At 50.4% G+C, this 16,125-nt stretch overlaps 1 protein-coding gene across 6 annotated transcripts in view; it reads left to right on the top strand.

The window, feature by feature from the left end:
* Window positions 1–16,125, top strand: part of SFMBT2 (Scm like with four mbt domains 2) — a 220,159-nt gene that overhangs the window by 26,723 nt on the left and 177,311 nt on the right. For 5 of the 6 annotated variants that reach the window (XM_081796040.1, XM_078450465.2, XM_081796039.1 and 2 more), the window contains exons 3-4: window positions 6,698–6,792; window positions 8,928–9,168. In XM_081796040.1, coding sequence (XP_081652166.1) covers window positions 6,698–6,792; window positions 8,928–9,168 — 336 coding nt within the window. Of the gene's footprint in view, window positions 1–6,697; window positions 6,793–8,927; window positions 9,169–16,125 lie in introns of those variants that run through there. The other variant, XM_078450469.2, reaches the window with a different exon arrangement.

The raw sequence follows: 16,125 nt of genomic DNA, 5'->3' as shown, positions 1-16,125 counted from the left end.
TTCCTTGCTCGTGTGCCATACGCGGCCTGAATTGTATAAGACGTCAAGATGTTTAAAACGAACAGTAGCTCTGGGGCACCTGGGTGGTGCATTCGGTTAAGCGTCCCGACTCTTGACCTTGGCTCAGGTCATGATCTCACGGTTTCGTGAGTTCAAGCCCCACGTCGGGCTGTGCGCTGACAGCGTGAAGCCTGCTTGGGCTTCTCTCTCCTCCTCTGTCTCTCTCTCTGCCCCTCCCCTGCTCATGCACACTCTCTCCCTCTCAAAATAAATACCTAAACTTAAAAAAAAAAAGGAGTTCTGAGTGGCTCTGAATTATGTTAGCATTTGCAGATTGTGGTCCCAGAGGTTTTTTTTTCCCCTCGTATCTGGCCGATCTGTCCTTTCTCCTTGGGGTTCCCATAAGCTCTTATGCACGGGGGAGACTTACAGGTGGTGCCACAAAGGTGGACCCCTAAAGGAGAAATCAGTTTATGTATTTATTTTTTTTTATTTTTTGCATGTGTTGATTCTTTTTTTTGGGGGGGGAGAAATCAGTTTAAAGCATGGTCTAATAGAACTCTCTGTGGCGAGTAGAGGCCAACTTGGGGAAGAAACTCACGACTTCGACTGCTCAGAACCTACTCCGGTATGAGTCGTCAGGAAGTGGATTTTCTCAAGTGGGGCCCCTCTGAGCTGTTGATACCTAAGACAGTTTCGGTGGTGGCCTAGTGGGAGGGTATCTGGTTTGGGCGTGACACGCTTGGGGCAGCACATCATTTTGGTGACAAGGCTCTTTTGCCCAGAGGCGTTTCAGACGAGACTTCCGGATCAGAAGAACAGGAGAAGGCTCCTTCAGTGCTCCTCAGCTGGTTCTACGTTGACCTGGGACAGCTGGGGACGTGATCCTGAGTTCGAACTGTATGGCAGGCACTCACTTCAGGTCCTTCTGTACGTTGACTCAGTTTACCCTTTCGTGACCCAGCAAAAGAGCTGCTTTCAGTATCCCCGTTTTAGAGAGGCCACTGGACCACAGGGAGAAGTCACTTGGCCCTTGTGTTGGAGCCAGGATTTCACCGCAGGCATCCTGAGGCTCCAGATACGGTGCTCGGTGACACTGGGCTGTCCCTGCGCTTCCGTGCAGGGGGAAGTCACCCTTGGTACATAAATGTGACGTGCGTACCCCCTCTCCACGCGCACACACACTTTCTGGGGCGCCGGCACCACCCAGCTTCTTGTCTGCTGGCCCCTCTCCCCACGTGTGATGTGACACATGCCTGTACCTCCCCAGCACGTGACTACCCGTAGGTGCCCCCAGCTCCTCTCTGCCCGCGCGGCGGGGCCGAACCACAGAAGCCTCCGCCGGCTGCTCCCGGGGGTTTTGATTTCGTGTTTGCACGCCCGACGCCGAGTGGATGCCATTCCTCGTCCGGACCGTCCGTCCCTCTGAACTGAGAACTCGAGCGCCAACCAGTGGACTCTGAATCTCACGAGCAGCTTTGTCATCTTTCACGTTGCCTCTTTTCCTAAGGAAAGCTCCAGACAATACTCCGACTGGCACTCGAGTCCTGTAAATGAAACAGGCACAGTGTAGAAGTCCTCCTCCTTGCAGGAACACTGAGGACGTCAGCGGGATGAGCGCAGGGAGGTGAACCGAAGGGCCTCGCCAGCGGACGGAACGGACGGCATCGGCACGGGCTGCATAGAGAAGGTCGTGGACCAGAATTGGATTTCTGGAACTCTAGGCTTCGGCCGTGATAAAAGCAAGCAGAACAGCATGCTGGCGTGGTGATAAATAGACCCCTTGACGTTAGTTTTCCAGGCTGGCCAAATGTAATTTCCTGATGAGGTCTGTAGGTAAAGCGGTGTGTTGTGCATTTAGAACGGGCAGGCCTCGGAGTAAAGAGAATTAGGCTGGAAATGTGGGCTGGCTTTTTTTTTTTTTTTTTATTTTGGTGTTAGGAATACATTGAGTGGAGTCCCACAGGCTTTTCAACATTCTTATTAGAAAAATAGAGCTCTCTTACGCTGGGTGCTGGGAACAGGTGCTGTGTGACTCAATAATGTTCCCTGTTAAAAAAAAACAACAAAAAAGCGGGGCGCCTGCGTGGCTCAGTCGGTGAAGCGTCCGACTTCGGCTCAGGTCATGATCTCACGGTTTGTGAGTTTGAGCCCTGCGTCGGGCTCTGTGCTGACAGCTCAGAGCCTGGAGCCTGCTTCGGATTCTGTGTCTCCCTCTCTCTCTGCTCCTCCCCCACTCACACTCTGTCTCTCTCTCTCTTTTTCTCAAAAATGAATAAATATTAAAAAAATTAAAACAAAGAAAAGACCAAAAAACCCCTCTCTCTAGAATAGTTACTGTCCTTCCCAACCAAGCTTGGTGATTGGATAATTTTTATGTGTTTTCTTTCTTCTGAAAAAAATCTCTCTGGCCGCCTGGGTGGTCACACGGGGGTGAGGACCTCTGTGCTCAGTGACTGTCCCTGCTTCCCTGGGGTCGTCCTGCAGCCGTGAACACAGCCCTCGGATTGGTGTTGGCCAGCTGAGTTTCGTTCGTCCTGTGTGTCTATTTAACGTACTCTGTGGAACTATTTTTTATACCTTGTGATGGTGTGACCAGACGATCAGCAGGTGAAATAGCAAAGACTTAATGCCTTCCTTTCTCTTCCCTTATTTATGAAGAACACCTAGCACATGAGAACGTGTTCTGTTAAGATTTTATTCACTTCAAATCTGCCGATTCTCCTTTACTTGGGTAGTTAGCAGTCAGGGACTTTTAATAGTCAGCCTTGCAAAGGCAGCCTTATTTCAGACAGTGAAATCGAAACCCAGGACTTGATTACCTCAAAAAAGGTGTGTGAGCCGTTCGTTCATTCCATTTTTCACCGTCAAGTGGCTTGCACCTCAACGATTAGTGTTCCTTTTCTGTTATGAAATAAATGTGTTGGTCGCGTAAGTAGCCTTCTGTTTTGCAGAACTGGATGGCCGCTAATGAGCATATGCCTGTTTTCTTTTAAGTTGTGAAATTTTCTTGGTGGCGTTTCATGGTCTGTTTTCATGACATCGTGGGGAAAAATGCTTCCCACTGGTGCCTTCGCAGAGAAGGGAGGTTGTCAGGGTTTCCCTGATAAAAAAAATGTTTACGGGCTTAAGAGGTTTATGAATCAGCTGTAAATATTTGCTCTGGGTTTATGAGACCTCCGCTCATAAACAGCATGTGTGTTTATCTGTTGCTCATTGAAACGTCTTTAGAGAATCGGCTGTTCGGGATGTGTGTGCTGGGGGGATGTGCCAGGAGTTACAGACTGGGAAAGACTTCTCGTAGGGGACCCTAACTTGCTGTGTGATTTTATTGTCAAAACTACCAGTGCGGGACATAAAAGCCTTATTTTTTAAAATCCCATTCCAGATCTGACTTCTGGGTTCTTTTTAAAAGTATTTTCTCTGGGGGTGCCTGGGTGGTTCAGTCGGTTGAGTGTTTGACTTCAGCTCAGGACATGATCTCACAGTTCGTGGGTTCCAGCCCCGCGTTGAGCTCTGAGCTGACAGCTCTGAGCCTGGAGCCTGCTTCCGATTCTGTGTCTCCCTCTCTCTCTGCCCCTCCCCCGCTCATGCTCTGTCTCTCTCTACCAAAAATGAATAAACGTTAAAAAAATTTTTTAAAAATTTAAAGTATTTTCTCTGGACTGCAGGGGGCAACAACTCTCCGAAGTGGTGTTCTTTTTTTTTTTCTTTCCCCCAAGTGTATTATTTTTGAGAGTGAGAGAGAGAGAGAGAGAATGGGGGGAGGGGCAGAGAGAGAGAGAGATGGGACAGAGGATCTGAAGCAGGCTCTGCACAATCAGCCCAGAACCCGCTGTGGGGCTTGAACTCATGAGCGGTGAGTTGGACACCCAGCCGGCTGAGCCACCCAGACGCCCCTGAAGCATGCTCTCAGGGGCTCACTTGGGAGTCACAGGGGGGACCTCTCCGTCTCTTGGGAACTTGAACGAGCACCCGAGGGAGCATGAAAGCATCTACGGCCTGTGTATCGCGGGAAGAGAAACACGGTTTGTGATGAATTAAGGCTCGGCGAGAACAAAATGTGGGGTAGGATGTTCGCAGCCTAGGTGGGAGCTGTCTGAAGCAGGAAGCATTGCGGGGAGCCGCCCCAAAGCTGAGAAATGTGACCCACGGTCTCGCCCTCACGGCTGATTCCAAGTGACCGAGTCTCCAGATCCTTCCAGGCGCGGTGATGGGGCCCATCGGAGCTCTGTAGGCCCAGGCACCGGCTGCTGCGGGCAGCTCCTGGGGGCCCCATCTCCAGGCAGATGTTTCTGATGTCACAGAAGCAATCACCCCCCAGGAGGGCCCCTCCACCTTTGGGAGCTGTTCATTCACCCAGGGGCTCTGCCAGGACCTTCTGGATCTGAAGGCCCAAGACTGAGTTTTATGCCCACGTCTTCCCCTCGCTGTGTCCTCCTGCAGAAGGACTCCAGGGGCTCTGCGCCCTCTGTTCTCGCCGAGCCTGGCTGCTGCCTCCCGCCTTGCCGCATCGCCTGCGTCTTCCCGCCTCCTGGCTTCGCTCTGGAATGTTCTAATGCTCGCCAACACAGAAGCCGGCCCTGGAGTCCGCCTTGGACCCTCCCGGAGGACGAACGGGTCGTGGTGGTGGAGTGGACGTGCCCCACGGGAGATCGGGCGGAAGGGTGACCAGGAAGGCACCTGGGAGGCGTTCCGGCTCGAAAGCAGACAGCCTGGGCCGGACTCCGGCCTCTGCGGCCAGACAGTTGCGTGGTCCCGGTGGCTCCCTCGCCTTGCGTGGCTCCCGACTTCTCTTCTGTGAGGTGGGGATGGTAGTAAGTGTCTGTCAGGGTTCTTGAAAGGACGAAACGCGGTGATGCCTGCAGAGCAATGAGCAGAGAGCTGCCAGCCCAGGACGGCATGGCTCTTAGGACACTGCCGTGACCGTGTGGTGTCTCTGTGGGGCTCCGTGCGTGACCCAGAGCTGGAGCGGGCGAGGCCTGCGGGTGGCGTGGGCTGAGCTGAGCTGGACAAGTAGGGGGTGCAGCAATTCTAGACCTGCTTTGCGACAAGTTAGCCGCCAAACAGGCACCTCGCCAGCCCCCCTGAGCATGTAAGTGCTGTGCGGGGATGCCTCTGGCTGGTGCCTCAGGAAACAGACTTGGTAATCGATGCTTGCGGCCTTTTGGAGAGAAGAACTGTGGGTCAGACCACCCACTGGGTGACCCCCGCCACCCCCCGCCCCGAGGTACTTTCCAGAACATAACTGTGTCTCAGCAGTGTCTCTCGTTGGCTGGCGGCTAGAGGACCCGCTGACTTTTTTCGGGGAGCATGTTTCCAGTGGAAGGACTTAAGTCCCTGGATGCAGCAGGATGTTGGGAGAACGACAAGGGAAAAAGGTTTGCTCTTCAGATGGCTTTTGTTTTCTCGGACGTTTAATTGCAAGCCACTTGACGGGGGTAGGATCTGCGGAGGCCGTGCTTAAGCAACTTTGATTTAGAAGACAAAACGCGAGGTAACTGCGTTTAGCCTCGCGTCATCCGGCTTTACAAAAATTATCTTCTGTCGATTTCTGAGACGCCGCGGAGCCTCCCAAGGAAATGACTTTTCCTACTGACAACGAAAGAAACCTCTCGTGGAAAAAAAGGCAGCGATAGCCCGCAAGAACAAGGCTTCCTTTCTTAGAGTCCCTTGTTGTCGATCCGGGTGGCCTACCTGCCAGGATATACCACTTCTCCATCAGCGACGTGACCAAAAGCAGTGTTTATTCTTGGCCAGTGACATAGGCTTCTTGCCTGTAGAAGACACACAGGCTGAACATCCACACCCGTTGCTCGGTATTGCAAGAAAAGAGACTCTAAACTTTTGAAGCTCTTGCCTATCTGCATGTGTGGGTACCCCCGACTGCTCTGTGTTCCTTATGATAGCCCTGCAGATAGGTGAAAGTAACGTTTACAGCTTATTAGTTCTTTCCATTTGAAACTACGCCATAATGTCGTTACCTGTGCTTTAAGAGGAGTGATCTGGTGCCTTTTGATGATAGAGATTGTATCTTACGCACAGTCTTCAATGCCTGGAGAATTGTTTGATTGACAGCTGGTCAGCTTCTGTCACTAACTTGCTAGGTGACCTCACATCCTGGAGCCATCCTTCTGGACCTCAAATAGTTTTTTCCTTGGAATCACGTCAGGGCTCGTGCTTCCTAATAAGGTCCCTTACAACACCAACAATCTGTGCTGTCGTTTTATAACCTCCAGCTGTGGTAAGTGACCAGTGGTCAGAGGTGTTCATCTGTACATTAAGGTGCCTCCTCAATGCCCAGTGGTTGCCTTTACCTGGTCCTCCGACCTCCCGGAAGCATGAAGTGCCCACAGTGACAGTGGCTAATTCCAAGTGAATACGCTAACACGCGGCAACTGTGCCCCGAAACAAATCTCATTTCGTTTGCCTGAGAGCACACTTAATTTTACCCTGGATTTTGCCGGGGTAGCTCACGTAGAATTTCTCCAGTGTTTCCTTTTCTTAGTCAGCATTCTGCAGTCAGCACATGATGCTGTGCATGTGATAGTGTTCTCCGAACCCATTGAATTTGCTTGTCTCCTGCATCACGGATTTCCTGCTTTTCACTGAGGGCCGGCCGGTGCCGTTCCATTCTTCGCTCTGGTATTGATATTCTGACTTTATGTATTTATTTATTTTTTTGTCTTTTCAACAGAAGAAGGTTCAAGCCTGGAGGAAATTGGCTTTAACTGGGGAGAGTATCTGGAAGAAACGGGAGCCAGCGCGGCTCCTCACACGTCGTTCAAACATGTATGTAACACGCCTTCTCTTTCTGCGTTTGGAGGGTGGGAGGGGCATCTGCAGGAAGATGCTGAACCTTGGGGAAGAAAAGGGAAATTGAGCCAGGATTTCTTAGAAATCAGGAGGAGATACGGACACATGTCTGTTTGCTTTTCGCAGAGAGCTGCGGGGAAGATGGGCCTTATCCTTGTACGTTATCTCTTCTGATAACGGGGGGCTGGGCCTGGGGAGGGGGAGCTCAGCGTGTACCTTATCCTTGTTCTGTACCCTAAACAGCCCGAGTAGACACGGCCCGAGACAGGAAAGATTGATTGATGCGAATAAAGAGCCAGCAAACTAGGCAAGTACATGTGATAAGTAATAGTATCTCAGGAGATGTAATGGCTGTGTATTCTCTTAGTTGGAAATGATATTTTTATTTTGACAGGACACCTAAAAGTCTTCTAGCCATTTGGGGGCAGAGGAGTGAAATTAGAGGAAATCCCCCGTAAATATTCAGGGCACATTTGTATCAAACCAAAAAATCATTTTCGCAGTAATATTCTTTGAGCAATGCAAATAGTGTGCCCAGCCGAGGGGAAGTCCCAGGAAGTAAAAGATCGAGGTTTTACCAGATTTTTGCTTATGGGTGAGATTTTTGGTAATATGCCATTAGCAAGGGAAAGACTGAATTTCCAGGACTGGAGTTCTGAGGCATTACAGTTTCTTTGCTGGAAATGAAAATTTAATTCCAAGAAACATTTTTTTTTTTTTTCCTTCTCACTGGGCTCTCCGGGGCAAAGATTCTTAGCCCGAGTGTGGTAAGCAAACTGGGGGCATATTTCCAGCCTGTTCTCGCTTTTGGCTGTTTTGCCCCTTCAGATTCTGGAATGACTCGGCTAGATCCCTTCAGGTGGTGTAGGAAAGAGGTACTGACCCACAAGCTTTTCCTTCCTTTCTGGACCAGGAAGTTACCCATATCCCCCCACACGGAGCCACTCTGTTCTCTTTAATCCTGTCATTTCTCCCACCTCCCCTTTAACCCCCGTGTACTCTCCTGGATGCACGTGTGTAGGGTTTAAAGGAAAAGTGGCGTGGACCCGTGGACAAGCTATGGATAATTCCATCATCGCTTAAGCAGCTGCTACTCACGGATATCAGATGTGTTTGTTAGCTTTCGAACGTATGGCCCACCAGGCTCCAAAGCTTTCTTTTCAGGGGAGGGCTGGTAGATCCTAATGGACTGTAACCGTTAATTAAAAGAAAAAAAAGGAGACCCATTCTCTAAGGCCGTGCTATCCCCGCAGTGGCCGTTAGCCACACGGAGCTCCTGAGCACTTGAGACGTGTACCATCCAGACAGATGCTGTCGAGGGAGAACGCACACCAGATTTCGCAAGCTTCCTTGGGAAGGAAGAACGTAGAACAAGTCATCAATAGGTCCTCTGTGGATTATGAAGACCGTCTTGAAATGATGATGTTTGGGATATGTTGGGTCGAGTAAAATCCATTATTAAAATTAATTTCATCTGTTTTATCTTGCTTTTTTAACATGGTTACTAGAAAGCATAATGTCCGGTTCTATTCCTCTTAGCGCTGTTCTAAGCCAATAGGAATGTTGTTTTTATTTTTATTTTTTATTTTTGAGAGAGACAGAGAGCACAAGCAGGGGAGGGGCAGAGAGAGAGGGAGACACAGAATCCGAAGCAGGCTCCAGGCTCCGAGCTGTCAGCACAGAGCCCGACACGGGGCTCGCACTCGTGAATCGCGAGATCATGACCTGAGCTGAAGTTGGACGCTTAACTGACTGAACCACCCAGGCACCCCAGGAATGTTGTTTTTAAGTGCTGTGTGTTTTTTTTTTTAAGTTATTTATTTGGGGTGGGGAGAGAGAGAGAGAGAGAGAGAGCACAAGTTGCGGAGGAACAGAGAGAGAGAGGGAGAGAGAGAGAGTCCCAAGCAGGCTCCGAACTGTCAGCACAGAGCCCAGTGCGGGGCTTGAACCCACAAACCGTGAGATCCTGACCTGAGCTGAAATCCAGATTCAGACGCCTAACCGACTGAGCCACCCGGGTGCCCCTTACGTGCCATAGTCTTAGTAGCTCTTGTGATCTTCTGGATGTGTCAGGCATGGTGACGTCGTCCCTGTGCTTCTCCTTCCTGCAGGTGGAGATCAGCCTTCAGAGCAACTTCCAGCCGGGGATGAAATTAGAAGTGGCCAATAAGAACAACCCGGACACGTACTGGGTGGCCACCGTCATCACCACCTGCGGCCAGCTGCTGCTTCTGCGCTACTGCGGCTACGGCGAGGACCGCCGGGCCGACTTCTGGTGTGATGTGGTGATAGCAGACCTCCACCCCGTGGGGTGGTGCACGCAGAATAACAAGGCCTTGATGCCCCCGGATGGTAAGCTCCGGCATCCGGATGGCAAGCTGGCCCACGTCCCGAAGCCTTTTGGTCCCCGAGCGATCGCCGTCCGTGACGCTTGTAGACAAACCTGGCAGAGATTCGAAAACCGACGTAGGAGGGAGGTCTGGTGCTTGACGCGACGTGTCTTGAGTTTCAGTGGCTGGAGGGGCTCCAGAGTGAGGGGGGACCTGGGTGCGTTTTTGGACGTCCGCCCACCCGACCGTGGCCTTCCGCAGACTTAAAGCTTTGGAGCCTGATCGTCACACGGGTGTTGGGGGTGGGAAGGGGGGGCTGAGGGACGCCCATGACTGACGTCTTGTTTCCTCTTTGGGTTGTGTGGCTTTTCTTCTGCCTTAGAGGCTGGGCGTTTTGAACAGTGGCATCGAGCATCTGGAACAGGCTTCTCTAGAAGGTTTAACCTGCCTTCTTGCAGGGAGACCGTCAGGGTGTGAGGCACGTAGAAAACCAAACTCATGTGGAGAAATGACATTACTCTCGACGCAATGGTCAGAGCTTGTGTAGTTAAGATCCATTTCGTTGCTGGAAGACGGGGTACTCCACTGGGGTGACTGTACCCCCCAGGGGACTTTTGGCAACGCCTGTTTTGGTTACGACAGGGGGTAGGGGATGCTGCTGACATCGGGCGGGAGGGCCGGGTGCTGGCAGACAGACACCCTTGCTTGGACAGGACGGTCCCCACACAGGGAATCGCGGGCTCAAACTGGCCGTGGTGCAGAGTTGGAGAAAACTCCGTGTGTCACGCAGGCACGGAAGGAGCCCATGCGATCGTGTACGTGAGAAAAGCTGTGTTACCCAATACTTGAACCTCAACACCTTGTCTTCCGTGTTTGATGACAGGGTGGCACTTGAAGACTTTCCGCGCTGATCCTCAGGCGCCTGGAACGTGTCCGTAGGACTGCCTGCCTGTTTCAATTCCGACTCGATGTTTTCATTTCGAACTGACACGTAACGTGTCAGAGCTGAATTCCGAGCTTCTTCTTGTCCACCGTTATGGGCGGTGGCTTTTTCCCGGAACTTTTCGATTCTGTCTTCTGTTCTGAGTTCCGATAGATCGTTCTTCCGATTGGTGGGAATGGTCTGGGTTGTGCCTAATTGAGAGCCTGCTAAGAGGCGGTCATGGTAGACACGTGGAGTTTGAGTTGCATTTCTGTGACATTTGTAAGGACCGACTGCACTGCCCGGGCCTCAGCTGACTCGGGGCTCCTTATTGCCTCGGAAGAAAGAGAGACGGGCCCTTTGCGTCTCTTCTCCCCCGTGGACCTCTTTCTGCTCCTCTGCCCGCGTTACCCCTTCTTCCCCCGGCGGTTAGCTCACCGGTCACTTCCTCAGGCAACCAGGGTCAAACCCCGTCTTTGCTCACAAAGCCCCTGGCGCCCTTAGAGGCGATGACATTTGTGAGTGTGCCTCTCCCCCACATCGATAGTTGAAAAAAACCTGAGTCACGATCCACATACTGTAAGATTCATCCCTTTAAGTGTGCGGTTCACTGATTTTTGATGTGGTCACAAGGCTGTGCAACCACTGTCATTGCCTTTTTTTAAATGTTTTATTTATTTTTGAGAGAGAGAGAGAGAAAGAGAGAGAGAGGGAGAATGAACAGGGGAGGGGCAGAGAGAGAGGGAGACACAGAATCGGAAGCAGGCTCCAGGCTCTGAGCCATCAGCACAGGGCCTGACGTGGAACTTGAACCCATGAACTGTGAGATCATGACGTGAGCCGAAGTCAGATGCTTCACCGACTGGGCCACCCAGGCGCCCCCCACATTTTCTTTATCTGTTCATCTGCCCGTAAACATGTAGGTGGCTTTAATGTCTTGGCTGTTGTAAATAATGCTGCGATGAACATGGGGCGCAGAGCTCTCTTTGGCATAGTGTTTTTGTTTCCTTTGGATAGACTCCCAGTCATGGAATTGCTGGGTCACAGGGTAGTTCTAGTTCTAAGTTTTTGACCAACTTCCGTACCGTTTTCCACCGCGGCTGCACCGGTTGGCGTTCCCACCAGCAGTGCTCGGGGGCTCCCGCTTCTCCACATCCTCGCCCGCATGTTCTCTCTGGTCGCTGTGACGATAGCCATCCTGCACGTGTGAAGCGACACCTCCCTGTGGTCTGGATTTGCGTTTTCCTGATGATGAGTGATGGCGAGCGTCTTTTCGTGTACCTGGATGCGCTCTTTGGAAAAATGTCTCTTCAGAGCTTCCCACTTTTTCTTGCTTTCTCGTTAAATTGAATACAGTGGACACGCGATGTTACAGCGGTTTCGGGTGTGCAACAAAGTAATTCACCTTCTCTGTATCTTGTGCTCTGCTCCCCACAAGTGTGGCTAACATCTGTCCCCATGCCACGCTGTGACGGTCTCATTGGCTGTATTTTTCATCCCCACAGTGTATTCACGTCATAACTGGAAGCTCGTACCTCCAGTCCCCTTCACCAAACGCATGAAGGGAAACGAGTGACGCTTCTGCCCATGTTTAAATTGGATTGTTTTCGGCTATTGACTTGTATGGGTTCTGTATGTATTTTGGATTTAACCCCTTATCAGTACGTGGCTGCAAATATTTTTCCCCATTCTGTAGGTTATCTTTTCATTTTTTATAAAAGTTTTTTAAGTTTATTTATTTATTTTTGAGAGAGAGACCGAGAGAGAGAGAGCGGGGAAGGGGCAGAAAGACAGGGAGAGAGAGAATCCCAAGCAGGCTCCGCACCATCAGCGCAGAGCCCGACGTGGGGCTTGAACTCACAAACCACGTGTTCACGACCTGAGCCGAAACCCAAGAGTCGGACGCTTAACCCATCGAGCCACCCAGGCGCCCCAAGTTATCTTTTCATTTTGATGATGGTTTCTTTTGCTGCACAGAAGCTTTGTAGCTTCATGTAGTCTCACTTGTTTATTTTTGTTTTAGTGCTTGTGCTTTAGGCATCCTATCCAAAAAAAAAAAAAAAAACCCTGCCAAGATTGATGTCTAGGTGCTCCCCCCACCCACCCCCTGCACCCCTCTGTTTTCTTCTAGGAGTTTTATGGTTTTTGGTCTTACATTTAGGTCTGTAGCTCATTTCGAGTGAATTTTTGTGAGTGGTGTAAGATAGGTTCCTTCTTTTTTAAGACCGAATACTATTCCCTTTGCTTTGAATTAAGACAGCTGCCGAGGTGAAAAGATAACGGTGTAATGCAAGATTATTTAATTTCCCCGTGGTCTCTGTCGGCTCATGAAGCAAACCAGTCGCGATGGATGCTTCGCGCTGATGGAATGTTGGGAAGGCGTCAGTGCTGTTTAGGGGACGAGAGGTCTTTCTGCCCGCCCCGCTCTGCACACAGAGGCCCCGTGGTCGTGCCCACACACCCTCGGGAGGGTGCTTCCCTCGCCCCCTCGCCGTCCTTTCTCATCTCCTTTATGACTCGCTCTTAAAGTTTGACGCGTTAGCAGTTAAATGCCCTTGGAAAGGCTGTACTACGATGGTTTCACTTTATATAATAGATTCTCTAGTGAATCGTTCTGGAGACAAGTTCCAGGGTGCTGAATTTTAACACTCTTGGAGCTAATGGGTTCATTTGGTAGACATGCATGCTGTTGCTCGAAAGAGAGAGAGAGAGAGAGAGAGAGAGGGCATAGTTTATCAATCAATTCTTCCTCCTCGCTTGGCTGAAAAATGTGGCAGCAGCCACAGTTTCGGAAACACCATCAAATTTGTATCCTACTGACTTTGCGCTATTAGGCAAGACAGAGAGACACTTAAAATGACAAATTCCCGATGAAAAATGGGAACACCCAGCCAAGGGGGGGAAGCATTAATGTGCCTGAGTGATCCGAAGCCCGCTCAAACAATAACAAGTTAGGCTAATTTGAGAATGTCTTCGTGGCTCCTTTTAAAGAACTTGAGAAAAAATTTAGTAGGTGGTCAATATGACTTGGAAATCTTCCGCGCGGAGAACAAAGTCAGGGAATAGCAGGTTCAGGGGGGCAAAAGGTTTTATTGATTGCTGTAGTACAGGATAATTACTGCTTTGTAGCCAGAGGCGGCGGGTGCCCCGCAGGGAATCGGGGGGGGGGGGGGGGGAATCTATTTTCGAACAAGGATTCTTGTTTGTGTGGTTTTCTGCCGTAGAGAGCTAATATCATTGTAAATTCTGCAACTGTACCTGGTCGGGTCTGCGTCGCGGCTCAACTTGAAAGGCGTCGCAGGGTGTTAACACAAGTTAAAGTCTGCGACACGTGACGCTTTTGTTTGCGATGCTCCAGTGTGATGGATCTTCTTACCGATCTCAGGAGTCGGGATGTTTTAAAGGGAGTCAGGGGGTGTTTTGACGGGAGGAACATCGCGGCTGGAGCCTGGGGGTCTGGTTCTCACTTTGCCTCTGCCGTGAATTTAGCTACCTGGGTGAGATTCCTCTCCATTTTCTCATCTTTGAGAGGAGGTTGTATCGTCCCCAAAGGCCGTTCCAGCCTGACGTGCCTCGGTTTGTGGTCCTCGTGAAGGAGAGGAGGAAGAAGGGTGCTGGTTTGCCCACCGTATACGTGAGGAGTGGACTTTGTTTTGGAGCTGAGATCTGTGGAGGTGTGTGCGAAGCACAGAAGTTTCTGTGTCACTGTGAGGGTGATCACGTTTCAGTGGATTGGGGGACAGACGGGGCTGGGAAATTCTTGTGAGTGCCCGGGTCCTTTGTCGCCTGCAAGGGACAGAATTTTGCTCGATAAAGAATCCAAAGAATCAAAGATGCCGGTTCCCTGTTGGAGCCCAGAGAACCGGGAATCATTCCCCCCGCGTGACAGCGGAAGTCAGGCGGGGGAAGCAAGGGGGTGAGGGTGTGGGCGATTGTGCCCCCCGGGAGGGAGGAAGGAGAGGGCCGCCTTTCCTGCTCACACTGGGGTTAATAGCGCTCAATGCCTGGGAGGACATTCTGGGGTTGCCCCAAGTAGCCTTTCATCTTCTGAGGTCACCGCATTAAGACACTCATTTTATGATTTTATTTTATTTTTTTATTTATTTTAATGCGTAGTTTTGAGAGAGAGAGAGAGTGAGAGAGAGAGAGAGAAGGAGTGTGAGCCGGTGAAGGGCAGAGAGAGCGGGAGACACAGAATCCGAAGCAGGCTCCAGGCTCCGAGCTGTGAGCACAGAGCCCAGTGTGGGGCTCGAACTGACGAAACTGAGATCACGACCTGAGCCGAAGTTGGACACTTAACCGACTGAGCCACCGGGGCGCCCCCTGATTTTAGATGATAGTTTTACCAACCACCGAGCACAGTCCCATATTTCTTACAGTCCCGTATTTTTCTCGCCTTGCCATCTGAAATGGACGTGATACCTGAATCACCACGAGCCGTCATTATTACACTAAACGTTACAAAGAAGGAAACAGCATGGTGGCTGCTCTCCCCGTTTCAGTAAGATGTGATTCCAATCCGCAGGCAGAGAACTCCATTACTAAGGACGTGTTTAGAGAGACCTGGGCGTAGTGGCCAGTTGGCCGTCCAAAGAGCAGTGTTCCTGCTCGTGAGCTCATCGGCGCTAATCTCTCATATTAAAAGTATTAACAAACATACTACATTAAAGCATCGGTAAGTGCAGTGGAGGATTAGAGCCCTTATTAGAGGAGCTAGATGGAAAACGTTTTAGCTTACTAAATCAATAAAGCTTGATTTATTCATAAGCACACGCAAAGCTCGCAAAGGGCAACTGCCAAATAATTATTGTTTATGGTGATAATGTAAAGAAATCATTTAATCCAGTGACTGTTTCCCTGTTATTTATTGAGAAGTAGCAGCTACCTCCTAACGCGTGGGGTCGGGGAGCTTTGACTTTCTAGCAGGCGCCTACCGAGTGCCTGAAAGAAATGCTCCTGTGGGATTGCAGGTGAGTACGAAGCCTGCCCGAATGAGACCCCTCGGCTTATAAATGGAGAAATATTTATGCGCGCTTTCTACTGTTGCAGTAAAAGTATTGGAATTACGGTGCCTTAGGAATCATGCCTCTAATTTTTATTTTCCCCGTTATTAACGTTTCTGTAATTTGAATTGCAAACTCTGCAGCCTTGCCAGAAGGACTCTATTTACCATTCAAAGTTGAAGGAAAATTACTGGGAGTTAGTTAATATATAACTTATTTGAATAAAGGGATGTTTATTCATGAAGCGTTAGCAGCAAGTGTGAATATGGCCTTATGTTCCGCACGTAGAGGCAGCCAGGTTCTGAAGCCTGGTCTTAGGACTGTTTGGGGGAATTTTGTTTTTCCCCGTAGTTGGTTATAACGTGAGAGGTGAGGGGGGCAGTTGGTGTGTAGGGCTGCGAAATCGCGGGACCACGGGCCTTCCAGTTATGTCACCGCGGACTCTGAGAAGCAGAATGCGACGGTGTTGATGTTTACGACCTGAACGACATTTTCGTAACACGAGTGGATCGTACACAGTCGCGTGGTTTTCACTGGCCGCCTTCGGTATCCTGGGAGTACCTGCCCCTTCAGGCGGTCCTGTGTCGGCTCTTCACATCTTCTGGCCCCTGCTTGTTGGTTCTCATTTGCTTGGGTCCTGTAGGCGGCTGGGCCCCGAGTGTCAGGCACGGGACAGGACAGCCACACGTGGCCTCGTGCGGCCTCTGAGCTGTGACCTCACGTTTCCGAGGCTCCGTCTCACAACACACGGCGTTGGCCTAGATGGTCGCTCAGGTTTCCTTCAGCTCAAAAATGTTCTGAATGTGAGAATTCAAAGAGCGATGAATGAGATTTATAAAGGGGCTCTGAAGTCAATAAATAGGCCCCATGATTAGATACCGATGAAACTGTTCGTTTTAGCCTGTGGAAGGAAAAGCAAAGACCGAAACCAAGGAAGGCAGACCGAATGGTGGTCCTGTCCTATAAATTAAAACCCTTTGCATAGATAGTGGTGAACAACTGTTAGCTTATGAGTAGAACAGTAGTCTCTTCTCCTATAATTCCTGCTTGATGT

This window comes from Panthera onca, chromosome B4, assembly GCF_046562875.1.
Source record: "Panthera onca isolate mPanOnc1 chromosome B4, mPanOnc1 haplotype 2, whole genome shotgun sequence".
Classification (NCBI taxonomy): Eukaryota; Metazoa; Chordata; class Mammalia; order Carnivora; family Felidae; genus Panthera; species Panthera onca.
This window is presented reverse-complemented; position numbering and strand designations above follow the sequence as displayed.